Source organism: Priapulus caudatus, unplaced genomic scaffold, assembly GCF_000485595.1.
Source record: "Priapulus caudatus unplaced genomic scaffold, Priapulus_caudatus-5.0.1 Scaffold705, whole genome shotgun sequence".
NCBI lineage: Eukaryota > Metazoa > Priapulida > Priapulimorpha > Priapulimorphida > Priapulidae > Priapulus > Priapulus caudatus.
In genome coordinates this window covers 84,741-99,091 of record NW_014577766.1, presented here as the reverse complement: position 1 = coordinate 99,091, position 14,351 = coordinate 84,741, and the positions used below count along the sequence as shown (strand labels likewise).

Genomic DNA, 14,351 nt, shown 5'->3' with positions numbered 1-14,351 from the left:
ATATTACAATCCTTTTGCTTTTAAATTAATAAATAAGAAACACCCTCGGTCTGTAGCCCTTGGCTGGAAAGTGGTTTTGCGCAACTTATCAGATAGTGCGCTTTGAGTGGCGCCACCGTCGTTGTAATTAAACTCTAGTCGTTAGTTTTAAAACATTTTTTTAAAACATTTCTAATGGTGATTAAACCATGAAACTTTTTATGTAGCGTAATTATAACCTAAATTAGCTGAAAATAACCCTAGAACCTAGAGTAAACTCTCCCTTTAAGTTTTGTTATATATATGGGATGAATCAGGCCGGATAGGTGATTATTTTCTTAAACAAGTTAGTAAATTACTAGATATCAGTTGGAAAATGCACAAAATCACGCAGAACCATGAGTTTTATGAAATAGTTAGACTGAATAACTGATTATTTTCTAATGTAAGTCGGTAAAGATATGAAGAATCTAATCATGAATAAATAAATAAGAAATAAGAAAGTAATCGCGAGATACGAAGGTCAGACAAACGAACAAATGCCGGTTGAAGGTCGTTCAACATGGCCGCCGCGCGTCTCTCTGTGCGCAGGTACGATGCTGAACTGCCGCGCGAGGGTGCGCTCGTCGAACCCGGACACGTCTCAGCTGCTGCTCATCGTCTCTGATGGCCGCGGGCTGTTCAGCGAGGGCGTCGAGGCGGTGAGGCAGGCCGTGAGACGCACACAGGAGGCGCACGTCTTTGTCGTGTTCGTCGTCATCGACAACCCGAAGAGCAAGGTCGGTGTCTCGCGTGCGTGCGTGGGGGGGTTAACGAGTGTGAATTAATTGATTTATTTGGTTAATTTATTCACTACATTCTGTGAATGAATTCATTCGTTATTTGCATGATATCATTCGCTGGATTCTGTGAATGAATTAATATATTTGGCGATGTCATTCACATTCACGAGTTAGTCCTACATGGCTAAATATCAATGATCACTTTCACTGTTGTGATGTTCTTTATAATGTCAGTGTTTATGGTAATAAAGAATCTACTGCTATTAACACCACTACGAGATGTATGTCTACCACTATGAAGTTCCTGATGGAAATTTTTTCCCCGGTGGGTAGGATTCCATACTGGACATCCGGGTCCCGATCTTCAAAGGCGCGGGCCAGCTGCCGGAGATCACCAGCTACATGGAGCACTTCCCCTTCCCCTTCTACGTGATCCTGCGTGACATCAACAGTCTTCCCGCCACGCTGGGAGACGCCCTGCGCCAGTGGTTCGAACTGGTGTCCGCGAGCAGCTGAAGAGCATGCGGAGCGAGCGTGATGGACACTCACGCAGGGATAGCAAGGTCGGTGCATTCAGCCACAGCTAAGATGACATGTGAGATGGCAAGGGGGATGGATCCAGTAGTGACATCTAAGATGACGTGTGTGAGGTAACAAGGGGGATGGATCCAGAGGAAAGTGTTGTGGGATGTGTGTGAACAAGTGTACATGTGTGGTGGGAACCAGCCCACTATGCAGCAGTGCTGCCACCACGGTGTCACGTTGGTCACTCCCTGTGCAACAAGGTGCACTGGATGAGAGGTCACGGGTCCTATGAGCTTATAGGCTACTGGTTCTACGTTGATTCCCATTCTGTTAGCCTGCAGGCTATACACCTTCTACGTGGGTTGCTGTAGGCTTATTGTTACCCTACATGTTATAGATTCTACGTGTGTTACAGACTTGAGCTTAACAGGCAATAGATTCTACTTGGGATATCGTCAAGGGTTTTATTGTCATTGTTACTGTTGGTTAGCCACTTGCAGACGCTTGCAAGACAGCTCGTTCCAATTGCACAATGTCGTTTGTGTGATGGCATATAATAGTATTCCCCTTTTTCGCATAATAACTGAATCATGAGTGTCACCTGTATGAAGTGTTTATGGAAGATGAGTATCATGAAAGGTGTTTTTGTTTTTATGTATTTCTTGCATGGTGGTTGCCGTCTTAAAATCGGCAGAGTGGAAAGATGAATATAGCTTATATTCGGGTTCACAGAATGCATCTCTTTTTGCCCATTTTGTATCTCAAGTTCACTTCGCTGGCACACGCTTTGATACTGAAACAAACTTCACAGTACAATCAACAATAAACACACACAAATATTAGGTAAATCACGATATTTTTTATCATAGATGAATATTTTCACAATGCTTTAAAAATGCATTAATTTTATTTCTAAAAATAATTTCTAACCAGATCTGGACTATAATAAATTCTTCTATGACACTAATTCACTAGACTTCTGTAAGAATCAAGTCATAATACTCGTGTAGTATTGCAATGAACCGCAGAGCCACGTCAGTGACAATTATTAAAAATTTGTGGTTCACCAATATCTGACTAGTTATTTGAAACAAGTGGACTTAGTTAATTAACTTCACCTGACAACGTGATATAAATTATTAGAGTTGTTACGGGAATTAAAAAGTGCTGAAGTTAGGTAAGAAAAACCGTGCCCTGTCAGATCACCGAGTTTCCACAGAAAATTTAAAACGTGACAGCAACGTTGGCAGGAGCAAATTTGCACCTGTGACCCAACTATAAGCACTCTCTATCTATAAGTCACAGTCTATAAACTCTCATGCTGTGACGATTACAAATTACTGGAATATTTTGTATAAGTGCAGTGAGCATCACCTCCCTTGAAAAATGTGTATAAATTATATTCCAAGCGGTTGTCACATAAACTAATTTCCTTAGTTATTGCATCAACATATATAATATAAATTCTTCGAAACGTTGCCAAAACGTCCAAAATATTATTTTTTAAAGACACAAATTAGCTCACTAATAATTTCATTTCATTTTCAATTTAATTCACTATTAATTCATCAAATCAATTTAAGGAACATTTAATTCAACACACCAACCTACAGGAATGTATAAGTCATTTCATTACATGCATCTAATATTAGTGTTAAATGTCTTCAACGGTCGTTCGACCTGGGATCAGAGGATATATCAAAAATCAACAACCTCTACTCACGAATCTTCTTAAATAATGCGGTGATGATAATTATCCTGTAAAATCACAAGGACCCTCGCCTACGAGGGGCCAACTTCACAACTCGTGCAACGTCATCCATAGTCGATACCCGGACCAAAAAATCACAATCATCTTTTTTTTAAATCGGTCACTAAACCCGATCGAGATATCACTACTCCGGCGGCCAGGGGGGGGGGTCGGGTGAGTGTGTCGCCAGCGCCCTCTCCCAGCTTCCTCCTCCCCGACGGCCGGCCGGCCGGGGCGGTCGTCACTAGAGTCTTCGGTAGGTGCCGATGTGGTGACGGCAGTTTGGACAGCTGTGCTTTACGTCTTGCATCTCCGGAATGCAGAACGGAATCAGGCAGCATCCCCACCAGCAGCTGCAGCAAAACACGCAAAGCAAGCTCGTAAAACGACTGAAAGTGTGGCGGCGGGGGTGATGGCCGCGCAGAAAACATTGCACGAAGTCGCGGTTAGAACTAGACGATTTTGTCGGCATCGGTAATCGAATGGCCGAACGAACAGTTGGGTCAGACAAGTGTGGCCAGCTAAACGATCGTCGAAGCGGTCGGCCGTAGCTGTCACGTAACTTCTGTCTTGCTGAATTGATCTAGATCAAGGTCCAAGGTTGTGTTTCTGTGTGAGAACTGCCTAGATGACTGGTAGACTGGACACGAGCGCCACCTACACACGGTAGACTGAACACGAGCGCCACCTACACACGGTAGACTGAACACGAGCGCCACCTACACACGGTAGACTGAATACTAGCGCCACCTACGTATGCGGCCACGTACCCGAACACGCAGCACACCAGGGAGGTGAGCCAGGCGGCCGATCCGGGCGCCGTCTCCACAGAGGTCAGCACCGTAGCCTGGCACGCGGGACACTGCAGCGTTGCCGACACCGGCCCGAGACACTGCACGTGGGTTATGAACATGGTCGTATTCGGTACTTCTCCGACCGGTATGGGCGCGGCCGCCGGGGGCATCCAGTTAGAAGGTTGCGCTGGATACCCTGGCTCTGCGATTAATTCACCAATTAAAATTATTGTTTGAAACACTTTTATATAAATCATTATTTTAATAAATCGATTTTTTGCCGTGCTCGAAACAAAATGAACTCTGTAAGTCTGGTGCAGTTATTCGGAAGTTACTCGTCAAAGTGAATCGAATTTTTATTACGTTTTGCTAAATTGTAGATTTCATAGGATCAGTATTAAGTTCTCTTGATATGTGCAGATCAAACTACTAACTATGAATTTATACATTTAAAAGAACTACGTAGTTGCAGGTCTGTAGTTTTCTTGTAGTTGTAGGTCTTATATGTTACGTATATATGTAATATGCAACGTGCCATGATATGTAAATTCCACTGTGAGCCTTGATCAGCACGCACGCACGCACGCACCAACACTTGCACACTCACACATACACACCCACACACACACGTACACGCACTCACACACGTACACATGCACACACATACAGACACACACACATGGACTTACTTACGTGGGGGAATCTGCCCAAAGGCTGGAGGATTGGGGTTGTAACACTGTGGATTGTAGCGCAGCTGCTGGTTGTTGCAGCTGTACGGCGGAGCAGCTGTACCGTCCCATCAACGAGTAAGCAGAGATGGTAGAGGATGCTCACACACAGTAGAGTAGAACACACACGTGACAATCTACGCTACGACGTCAGGGCCGTAGGCTGAGCAAATTCCTAGGGTGGGGAGGGGGGCAATGGCGGATCCAGGATTTCAACGAGGGGGTGAGAAACAGATGGGAGGTCTGTCCTCCCACAGAAAATTTTGAAAATGTAGATGGCAGGAGATGGTATTTGAGGCACTTTTGAGTACATGTACAGCCTTCATTCTGACTATGACAATTCTCTTTTAGTAGAACAATTAATTTTTTCAATTTTGCTCCAAAATCTAGGGGGGCCGCTGCCCCCCTTGGCCCCTGCAGGCTACGCCTACTCGCGAGCCACCCTCGTAACTGACCTGGTTGGTACATCTTTCCATATTCCCCCGGCGTGTACGGGGGAGGTGCCTCAAGAGGCGCCCCCTGCTCCGGACCCTGGCCGGAGGTGGCGGTCGCAGCGGTGGCGGCAGCAGCGGCCCCAGTAGAAACAGCTTGTTTCTCCGCCATGGAGGCAAAGGAATATAAGTAGTGGGACGGACCGCCTATGTCAGCAACGGGGCGAGATAAGCGCAAGAAGTATCAAAATTTCCTGGTGCACGTGCGACGAGACTCGAAACCTGTCAACAGGAAAGCCATCGATGCCCAATAATTAATTACAATTACAGGTCACGCTTATACGGGATACATGGTATGCGATAAATGCAGAGATATAATTAAATATATATATATATATATATACAATAACGTCTTGTGCCTGTAAATGTCAAAATGTTGAGCAACTTTCACAATATTGATCAACAGAACAAAGTATTTGCAGTTCCTCACATTTCCTTGTGTGTACTTCTGTACCATTTTGCCATCTGCCTTTACATCTGCCGCACTACATGGACTTACAGTTTATTTTTATACTTTTATATTATATATTTTAGTTACTATTATCTATGCCATCCACGAATATCTGTGTGTAATTCACACAGCAGAGTTAATTATACATCCATTGCACCTGCCACCTATAGTGCCAACACTGTTGCATGCGCCAGTGTGTAGGGGTGAAGTCCAGTGTGCACACTTACCCGCTAGCAATGTAGCATACAATTTATGACTCACGCACTCAAGTGTATTGTAAATTACAATACACTTGAGTGCGTGAGTCATAAATTGTATGTAATTTACAATGTAATTAGTATTACCAGCATGCAGCATCAAAACTTGATAGCTGTGTCATTCTTTTAATAGAATTTCATCATTTTATTCCCACTTAGTTTAGACAATATCTATATTAACTATAACCTACATTGCATGACATGCTCTTATGGCTATAAAATAGCTAGAATGAGATCAGCAGTTTCTGGTGATGTGCATGTTTCTTGGTGGTGTGATCGAGAAACATTTCAACCTTGCTCGTTAATATAATCTGCATGAGCAGTGCTCGAAATAAGAAAAAAAATGTGGTTGTCCTGCGGACAACCCCGGCATCAAATCGGGTTGTCCGCAACAATTTCTGGTTGTCCCCAAAAAAATCCCCAAATCTCCTATTTTCAATCACATAATAATATAATCAGAAAACACCCAAAAACAGTGGCGTAGCCAGGATTTTTTTAACAAGGGGGGCCAAAAACAGCGAACTGCGCAAAATAGTGGATGACTTAATATTTCACTGGCTCCTCCGCCTCCCTCTCCACACCCTACGGCTCCCCTAACTCTCGGCTCTGCAATCTTTGTTTTTGGCGCCATGCGAAAAGGCGACATTTTTGTTCATTGTTCTCTGCTCCCAAAATATGTAATTGTTCAGTGGCGGGTCTAGGATTCCAAGGAGGGGGGGTCAAATATATAAAAAATTTAATTTTTAATTGTTGTAAAAATTAATTGCTGTTATTAAAATGTTGTAAATAAATCATGTAAATATTTGCGTTAATTGAAAAAAAATGTTAAACAGATAAAGATAGAAAAATACAGAAAACAGAATAATAATTAGAAAACGAATGATGGGATTCGATCCTCCGACCTTTCATACTTGACGCCCGCGCTGTACGCGCTAGGTTATCAAGTCATATTGAGAATGATAGTTTTGGATGTGCTATGTATATCGTGAGAAAACAAGCTCAACCAATAGCAGCGCTCATTACAGCCCTATGTTCTTGATTGACCTAGGAAAAAAAATCACGCGACTGGCGTGTCATTTTTGTGTTTGAAATGTAGTCAGACAACTTTGTAGAATTCCGCATCATAGAGCTGGCAAAAGTTTTGAGCGGAGCATAGAGCATGAATCTGTAGTTATTTAACATGAATAAAGTGTATGTTGTGTAAGCGAAGTAACAGTGTGAGTATTTTTAATTAATATCTGTTCGATGCTTATTCAGGCCTGCTGCCTATGGACGCCGGCTACTGTTGTTCACCACCACTGGGTAATGCTATCCCACGGGCGTGGAGGGAGGTGACCGCAATGTGGCAGCACTAGTGTTGGGATAGTGTTAGGATTAGGGTTAGGATCAGGGTTAGGGTTAGGGTTAGGGTTAGGATTAGGGTTAGGGTTAGGGTTAGGATTAGGGTTAGGGTTAGGGTTAGGGTTAGGGTTAGGATTAGGGTTAGGGTTAGGGTTAGGATTAGGGTTAGGGTTAGGGTTTTTGCATTATCATGATATCTGTCCCCACACCATAGATTAATTTTTGTGGATCACAATGCCTATATATAGCGCGGCGACACATATATATTTAGTGTGAGTGTTAGTGTTGGCGGTGTTGGAGTGAGGGTTAACGTTTTGAACGTCATCGTCAACGTTATCACGTGACCTCCCTCCACGCCCGTGGGATAGCAACACCACTGATCTCTATAATATAATATATATTATAGAGATTATAGAGATTATATAGATATATAGATATAGATTATATATCGAGTTCACCTCTCATAAATCAGAAAACCTGACATATGATATTATACCAGTGTTGGAAATAGCAGCTGGTCCCATATTTTTATATTATTCACGATTTAATTCACGATTAAGATTTCTTGATGAGCTAGAAAACACTCGGATTTGAAATTGAAGTATGAAACTGAACATTATTGTGCCAGCTAGCCTATACCAGTTGGTTGCATGGGATTGATTGTCAGTTCAGATGCAAAATATTGAAAGCAAAAGGTTATACACCATAGATTAATTGGGTACCACGCGTATATAAGATAGCCGAGTCGGTTTAGAGTTAGTGATAGGGTTAGAGATAGGGTTTCTTGGTTGTCCACCGGACAATGTCTCAGACTGGTTAGGTTGTCCGGCGCAAATTCTGGTTGTCTCGGACAACCGGACAACGCTTATTTCGAGCACTGATGAGCAATGTAATTAATAGCTTCCCCATATTTATGATATCATACTACACTGCTTTATAATAAAATGGCAATTTTTGGGGGGTACTGCATACCCAGTAGTGCAGGCTAACAGCCACTGCCTAACTACAACAGTTCTGCCACTGTATTGCCTATTATATCTACCACACTGTTGGCAGTGCTGCAGCCACACCACCTATACTAGCTAGTAATAGTATCAGATAGTATAGCTACTACATAGATACAATATTAATGTAACCCAACAAGAGTAGGGTTAGGGTTGTTGGGTTACATTGTTTTATCTAAGCTACTACACATCTGCCGATGTATTTCCTAACTACTAGTCTACACTACTGCCAGTAGTTAGGTGATACAGTACTGCCGCTGCATTGCTCAATTAAGTAATACACAGCTACTGATATATCACATTTCTTCTAGTACTACACTGTTGCCGCTGTACCGCCTAAGTTCCCTAACCACCACACTGTTGACACTGTATCGCCTAATTACTACATTAAGGTACTGTTGCTGTACTAACTTTTTTTGAATTGGGGATGCAAATCATGCAATTTAGCACACTTTAAAGTGATTTTTTTTATCCTTTCATTGTACTGCATAAAAGGACAAATTACTTTTCATTAAATAGAAATTGAGGTCTCGGTCTTAGCCTCGGAGTGCAATGACTCAGACTCGGACTCGGACTCGAGCCCTCCGGACTCGAGGACTCGGGTCGAGGCCGGCTCGAGGCCACTACATACATAGTACACAACTGTACATATTGTAACACGCAGTTTACAAGAATTTAAAACAAAAACTCCTAGGTTTTCTAGATACACGGCCTAATCTTGTAACGTTTTCAATGGCTTGATTAAGATTCTTGTCCCTTTGGTTTGAATCTGCTATCACTTCGTCCTTTTGCGCTTTTTCTACCACTTCTTTCTCTTCTTCTACCACTTCGAAGGTACTATCACTCTCTCATTTGGTTCAACAAGCCGTGTCATTCTCGTAAAACACAAATGGATCCTTTACTTTGACACATTTCGTATGACTCGTGTCTCTGTGTTTTCGGCTGACAATATACACTTTCGAATGTCTACGATGCACTGTTGCGATTTTTTCCCCTTTTTCCCGATTTTTTCCCTTTTTCCAATTTTTTCCCTTTTTTTAATCAAAACTGGACTCGGACTCGGGGGGTGCGGACTCGGACTCGGACTCGGACTCGGGGGGTGCGGACTCGGACTCGGACTCGGACTCGGGGGGTGCGGACTCGACTACAACACTGACTCTCAGACGAATGTCTTTATTGATTGTTCGGAAACTACTTCTGACAGTTGCAAAATGTAGTTGCACTGCATGCCCCTTCGTCCTGAAGACAAAGTTCATGAAACAAATTGCCACAATTGTCGCACTGTTCCCACTCGATACTCCTCAACCTCTCGTAGTTGAAGCTGTGGCAGATTTGATAGGTTTCTTCTTCATTGTCATGTTCGCATTTATCTCCGTATTCTTCAGAACTGGATGATACCGGTACTTCCATTACCTTGCGTTTTCCACGTTTCTTTCCAGACTTGTGGAAATAAGTTGTGGATATAGAAATCAGTTAACCCTAACCCTAATTCTAACCCTAACGTACCCTATCCCTAATTCATACTAATTCTAAAATAAAACAAAATTAGCCAAAAATAATAATAAATAAAATAAATAAGAGACAAAATTAGCCAATCAGAGCCGTACCCTAGCGGATCACTATCTCTCCCCTGTGCAAAATTCCCTACTAAGGTAGCTTTGACATTCAGTGTGACTTTGATAACCAATTATCAAAGTCACCCCGGGTGACGGTAGTCGGTAGGCCACTGCTAGTGCTAGTAGTAGTAGTACTAGTAGTAGTACTAGTAGTACTAGTAGTATTACTATTAGTAGTAGTACTACTAGTACTAGTAATAGTAGTGGCTAGTGCCAGATACCCCTTACCGTTATTTGGCAGACTGTTTCTCTAGACAAATTGCAGGTAGCGACAGTCAGATGTGTTTAACACAAAAGAATCACGGTTGAAAATACGAAAGAAATAGTTGTATCTACAAAATCGGTCTCGTTCCCGGATGTTTGTTTACCTGTGGTCGCCGCGAAGTCGCAATCTCCACCGTGATAGTGACGTCATAAAACATTTCTTCCTTCACAGGGGGCTGACATCTTGCATTAATCGCCCCCTGGCATTGCTGTATACCGGTTACCGGTTGTGGCATGACCGGGTGTATAGAACTACACTTCAATACACCTTATATATTATATATATATGTATATATATATATATATATATATATATATATATATATATATATATATAAGGTGTATATATATATATAGCAGGGAATATTTTATACTTCTTATTACAGCCATAAACATATGTATATGTATAAGAGTATATATATATATATATATTTATACTCTTATACATATACATATGTTTATGGCTGTAATAAGAAGTATAAAATATTCCCTGCTAAGAAAACAGGGCTCCCACCCCTTTACACATTAGGTAACAACTAAAAGAACCTGTAATAGAATACTAGGTAAACCTAATTAAATAGGGGTACCTAATAGGGTACCCAATAAGGGTACCTAATTAAATACTACATACTTATATATTCTTATACAAATACATCAACCGACTTAACAAATCACTTGTAAATTATCTCCTACAATACCTGACAAATTTTACACTAAATTCAAGTACAATGATATTAAAAAAATAATAACATATAATATGTATGGTCACAATTAACCTACTAAAGAGGAAATAATTAAACCAGTGGAATAAACTGCCAAAGTCACAAAAACCATATCCTCACCTAACATATATGTGAAAAATTGCTAAAATTAGTTTTATCGTTATATATATATATATATATATTGATATATATATTGCATTGTATTTATTGTATTGTATTACTCAGAAACTGTGGTATTGTAACATTTAAACACTATCACACCCATCAGATTTTTTTTCTGTGTGAAACCACATTTTCGGTACATGTATTTGTATTCGAATTATATGCAAGAAAGATATATTATAGTAAATACACACGGCACAATCTTTTAAATGGTTTGCTATAACCTAGTATTCCGACTTGCCATATAAATTGGAACATATATATATATATTCGTATTGGTTGCGTAAACTAGTTTATTCTACTCCCAGGCCAATTTAAACCTTTTTTAGTGCTGAAACTTTTAAGAGTAGATATATCCCTAACCAATTGCGTCAGCTCTACTTCTGTAGCCGTTTGCTCCACAACAGGAGAACAATCTTGTTGCAATCTAAGGGCTACGCCGATAGAGCTGTCCATACCTAATCGCTGACACAATTTTGCAGTAAAGGCGCAAGATGGTAAAATAATGTACATATTGACAATGTTTTACATATTAAGTACATAGTACAATATTAGGAACATAATATATACATAGTATATATATCTCTTCATGCCAAATCTGGAATGAAAGTACATTAATTCATAATAACTAAATAAGGCACCATTCCCCGTAGGAATTTTATTTTAAAATTATGCTGCAAAATGACATTAAAAATTTTATAGCTATTTTATGTAAATATTCGTATACTGGAACATCGTAACTTGGATTTGTAATTCTGCAAAGCAGCATGACTCAGACATTTCATGAACGGCGTGTCCGTTATTAGTATGTGGTGCCTACTGATCTCTATAATAACAATTTTATTATAGAGATCAGCGGTGGTGTCCCTTCGTACACTCAGGATACCACTGCCCAGGCCCGTAGCCGGGGGGGGGGGGGTTCGGGGGTTCGAACGAACCCCCCCCCCGACGCCCCTCCAAGCAAAAAATAAATAATTTTGTAAATTTAGTCAAGAATTTCTACCTCTGATTTGCTTCTTTTGGCGATAGGTCATTTTTGTGGGCTGTTGAAATGTGAGTCGGAGGCAACTTTTGGATGGAGCAATTCCGGCGCATCTAGTAGAGCCTGGCAAAAGGTTTTTGAGAGGCGCGGATAGCATAGAGCCATGAATCTGTGATGTGTGATGTACTATGACGATAGAGAGTGTTGGTTGGTGTAAGCGAAGTAGACAGGTTGCTCGTGTGAGTATTTTAGATGTTAATAGACTGTTCCGATGCTTCATCTCAGCTTGCTGCCGTATGGACGCCGTCTCGTCGTCCTGGTGTTATCAGTCGCCACCCGCCCCCACTGTGGTGGGTGCTATCGCGCACCGGCGTGGAGGGAGGTGACCGGCACGATGATGGCCGCACTAGATCGTTGGGGATAGCGGGTGTTAGGACTTATGGGGTTATGATCCACAGCGTTAGGGTTAGAGGCGTTAGGGGTTGGATGGCTTAGGGTTTTAGGGTTGAGGACTTGAGGCGTACGGATTGTACCGGTTCGGATTAGGGGTTAGGGGTCTAGGTTTTTGCAGCCTTACTCGATCGATATCTGGTCCCACCCGATGAGATTAATTTTTGTGGATCAAATGCCTATAGTATACCGCCGGGCGCCCTATATCATTTAGTGTGAGTGTTGAAGTGTTGGCGGTGTTTGGGAGTTGAGGGTTAAGCGTTTTAAGCGTGCATCGTCAACGCTTATCCGACGGTGACCCGTCCTCCACCGGGACCGTGGATAGACCGGCAACGCCACGTGGTCGTCTATAAATGAGTACATTTATATAAGGTTGTAGAAGATTATAGAGAATTTATATAGATAGTATCAGATATACGATTATATAGATAGTAGATAACGATAGCGAGATTATCCTTATAGCAGATCAGTGAGCAATCACCCACGCACCACTTAGGGTCAGTCGTTGTATAAAAGCGCGCCATCTGTTGCGTGGAGTTTTGCAGTTTTCATTGCGTCGCAAACCAATCACTACGGAGCTTTCTGCCAATTGCCATAGATGTGGCAATGACGATCTACTGATGCGATGCTGTCTGGAGCGCGCTGACTCTCTAAGAGAGGATGAGATGTGATCATCCACCTGTAATCAGCTCGTATGCTTCAGTCACCCCGTGTTGGATGGTGTGTCTTTTGGGGCAATTTGTCATATGGTGGCTTATGAGCTAAAGCTGCCAAAGGATAAGTGTCGAAGGTGGGTCCTCAGGCGATTAGGGTGAGTTGACTGCGATGGTAGTATGAGGGGTTACCCGTGCGGAGTCTATACGGTCCATGGAATTTGACAACGCCTGTGTGAGTGGGGTGAAATGTTAACGTCGAGGGAACGACATCACGTGTATCTAGAGCTTACGCAGGTGTCACTGCGTGCTGGCGGAAGTGAATCGAGGTGACGCTGCATTTGCTCATCAGTCATAGGTCCGCTATGTGCCCTGCCGCAGGCGGTAAGCTGTGGCCGGCAACCGTACCCCGCTTGGGGTACCGGGTTTCGGGTATACCGAACGCTGTTGTCGGAGGCTACCGCTCGTGGGGGGTAACGTATTTGGATATGTTTCTTACGAGGTACGGATGAGTGATTAGGTTAAGGGAGTGACGGCTAAAGGCGACTCCCTGAGCCCTCGTTATGGACAGTAGGCGGCCGCGGGTCAGCGGTCCGCGGTAGTATGAGATACGTATGTTGAGCACTAGTGACGAGGGCTCAGCGCTTCGGTATAGGGCGGTCGAGTTCGAGGATGCGCGGTGACCGGTGACTGCAGGGGTAGCGTGTTCCGGGTCAGTAGCCCTGGGGGGCATAGACGCCTGCGTAACGGCAGTGATGGCCGAGTGCCACGTTGATCAAGGTGGAATATGTAACAGATAGACATGAGCTGCGGAGATAAGTACGCTGGTGAGAGTCACAGGTCGCAAGCTAGTGCGTATAGAGCATGTAGTAGACGGAGATAATACAGATAGCGATTACAATATGCATGTACCAATACTGATTACGAATATGTATTACGAGAGGGAACGGGCCACGGTGGAGGACTTGGTAGGATGAACGTACGGGAGTGTGTCGGATGGGGATTGGAGCCAGAAGATGATGGGGGGGAGGGCAGTGTCTGAGGCGCAGCAACGGAGCGGAGGACCTGTAAGCGCGATGTCGGGGGATGGGGGTTCGACCGGACCGGCGGGGAGTGGACGCGGGACGGTTGTTGTCGGCGCCGAAGGGTCGCCTAGGAGTGTAGGGGCGAGGCGCGCAGGGGCCCGACATGCCAGATTTGGCTCGAGTGGTGCAGTCGGCGCGGGGTTTCAAAGGGTGCGGGTGCGCCGCGGGTGCTGGGGGTGTTGGAGGTAGGAGTCGAGTGTGCGGCGAGAAAGCGGGTGAGGAGCGGGGAAGCGTTGGAGTGAGAATGAGCGGGGCGGGTGCGGGTCGCGTGACGAGTTTTTTTGGCCCGCGCTAATTAGCCCGTGCCTTCGATTC

At 43.3% G+C, this 14,351-nt stretch overlaps 3 protein-coding genes across 5 annotated transcripts in view; 2 read left to right on the top strand and 1 right to left on the bottom strand.

Annotated features, from left to right (window-relative positions):
• LOC106812950 (midasin-like) overlaps positions 1-2,022 on the top strand; it is a gene marked incomplete in the record, with an annotated part of 69,029 nt that extends 67,007 nt beyond the window's left edge. Inside the window, 2 exon segments of the mRNA XM_014816967.1 lie at positions 571-758; positions 1,095-2,022. Coding sequence (XP_014672453.1) covers positions 571-758; positions 1,095-1,277 — 371 coding nt within the window.
• Positions 2,023-2,123: 101 nt separating this feature from the next.
• Positions 2,124-10,146, bottom strand: LOC106812951 (lipopolysaccharide-induced tumor necrosis factor-alpha factor homolog). Of its 3 annotated transcripts, none has more exons than XM_014816969.1 (5): positions 10,087-10,146; positions 5,014-5,271; positions 4,524-4,616; positions 3,807-4,032; positions 2,124-3,389 (listed from the first exon to the last, which is right to left on the bottom strand). In XM_014816969.1, exons 2-5 carry the CDS (start codon positions 5,159-5,161, stop codon positions 3,281-3,283), a joined length of 576 nt encoding a protein of 191 aa, XP_014672455.1. In that variant the 5' UTR covers positions 5,162-5,271; positions 10,087-10,146; the 3' UTR covers positions 2,124-3,280. The 3 variants fall into 3 exon arrangements, with proteins under 3 accessions (XP_014672455.1, XP_014672454.1, XP_014672456.1); XM_014816968.1 differs by lacking the exon at positions 10,087-10,146 and adding an exon at positions 9,947-10,080; XM_014816970.1 differs by lacking the exons at positions 4,524-4,616; positions 10,087-10,146 and adding an exon at positions 9,947-10,080.
• Positions 10,147-14,139: 3,993 nt separating this feature from the next.
• LOC106812949 (disabled homolog 2-like) overlaps positions 14,140-14,351 on the top strand; it is a 41,347-nt gene continuing 41,135 nt past the window's right edge. The window contains exon 1 of the mRNA XM_014816966.1: positions 14,140-14,221. Within this exon, the coding sequence (XP_014672452.1) occupies positions 14,140-14,221 (82 nt within the window). The remainder of the gene's footprint in view (positions 14,222-14,351) is intronic.

What these genes read in the sequence shown, in the direction of transcription:
- LOC106812951 (XM_014816969.1), bottom strand. Translation starts at nt 5,161, where the DNA reads ATGGCGGAGAAACAAGCTGTTTCTACTGGGGCCGCTGCTGCCGCCACC. An exon ending in CTTTGGGCAGATTCCCCCAC is followed by an intron (nt 4,033 to 4,523) that starts GTAAGTAAGTCC and finishes AATTAATCGCAG; the next exon opens with AGCCAGGGTATCCAGCGCAA. An exon ending in CTGGTGTGCTGCGTGTTCGG is followed by an intron (nt 3,390 to 3,806) that starts GTACGTGGCCGC and finishes GTTTTGCTGCAG; the next exon opens with CTGCTGGTGGGGATGCTGCC.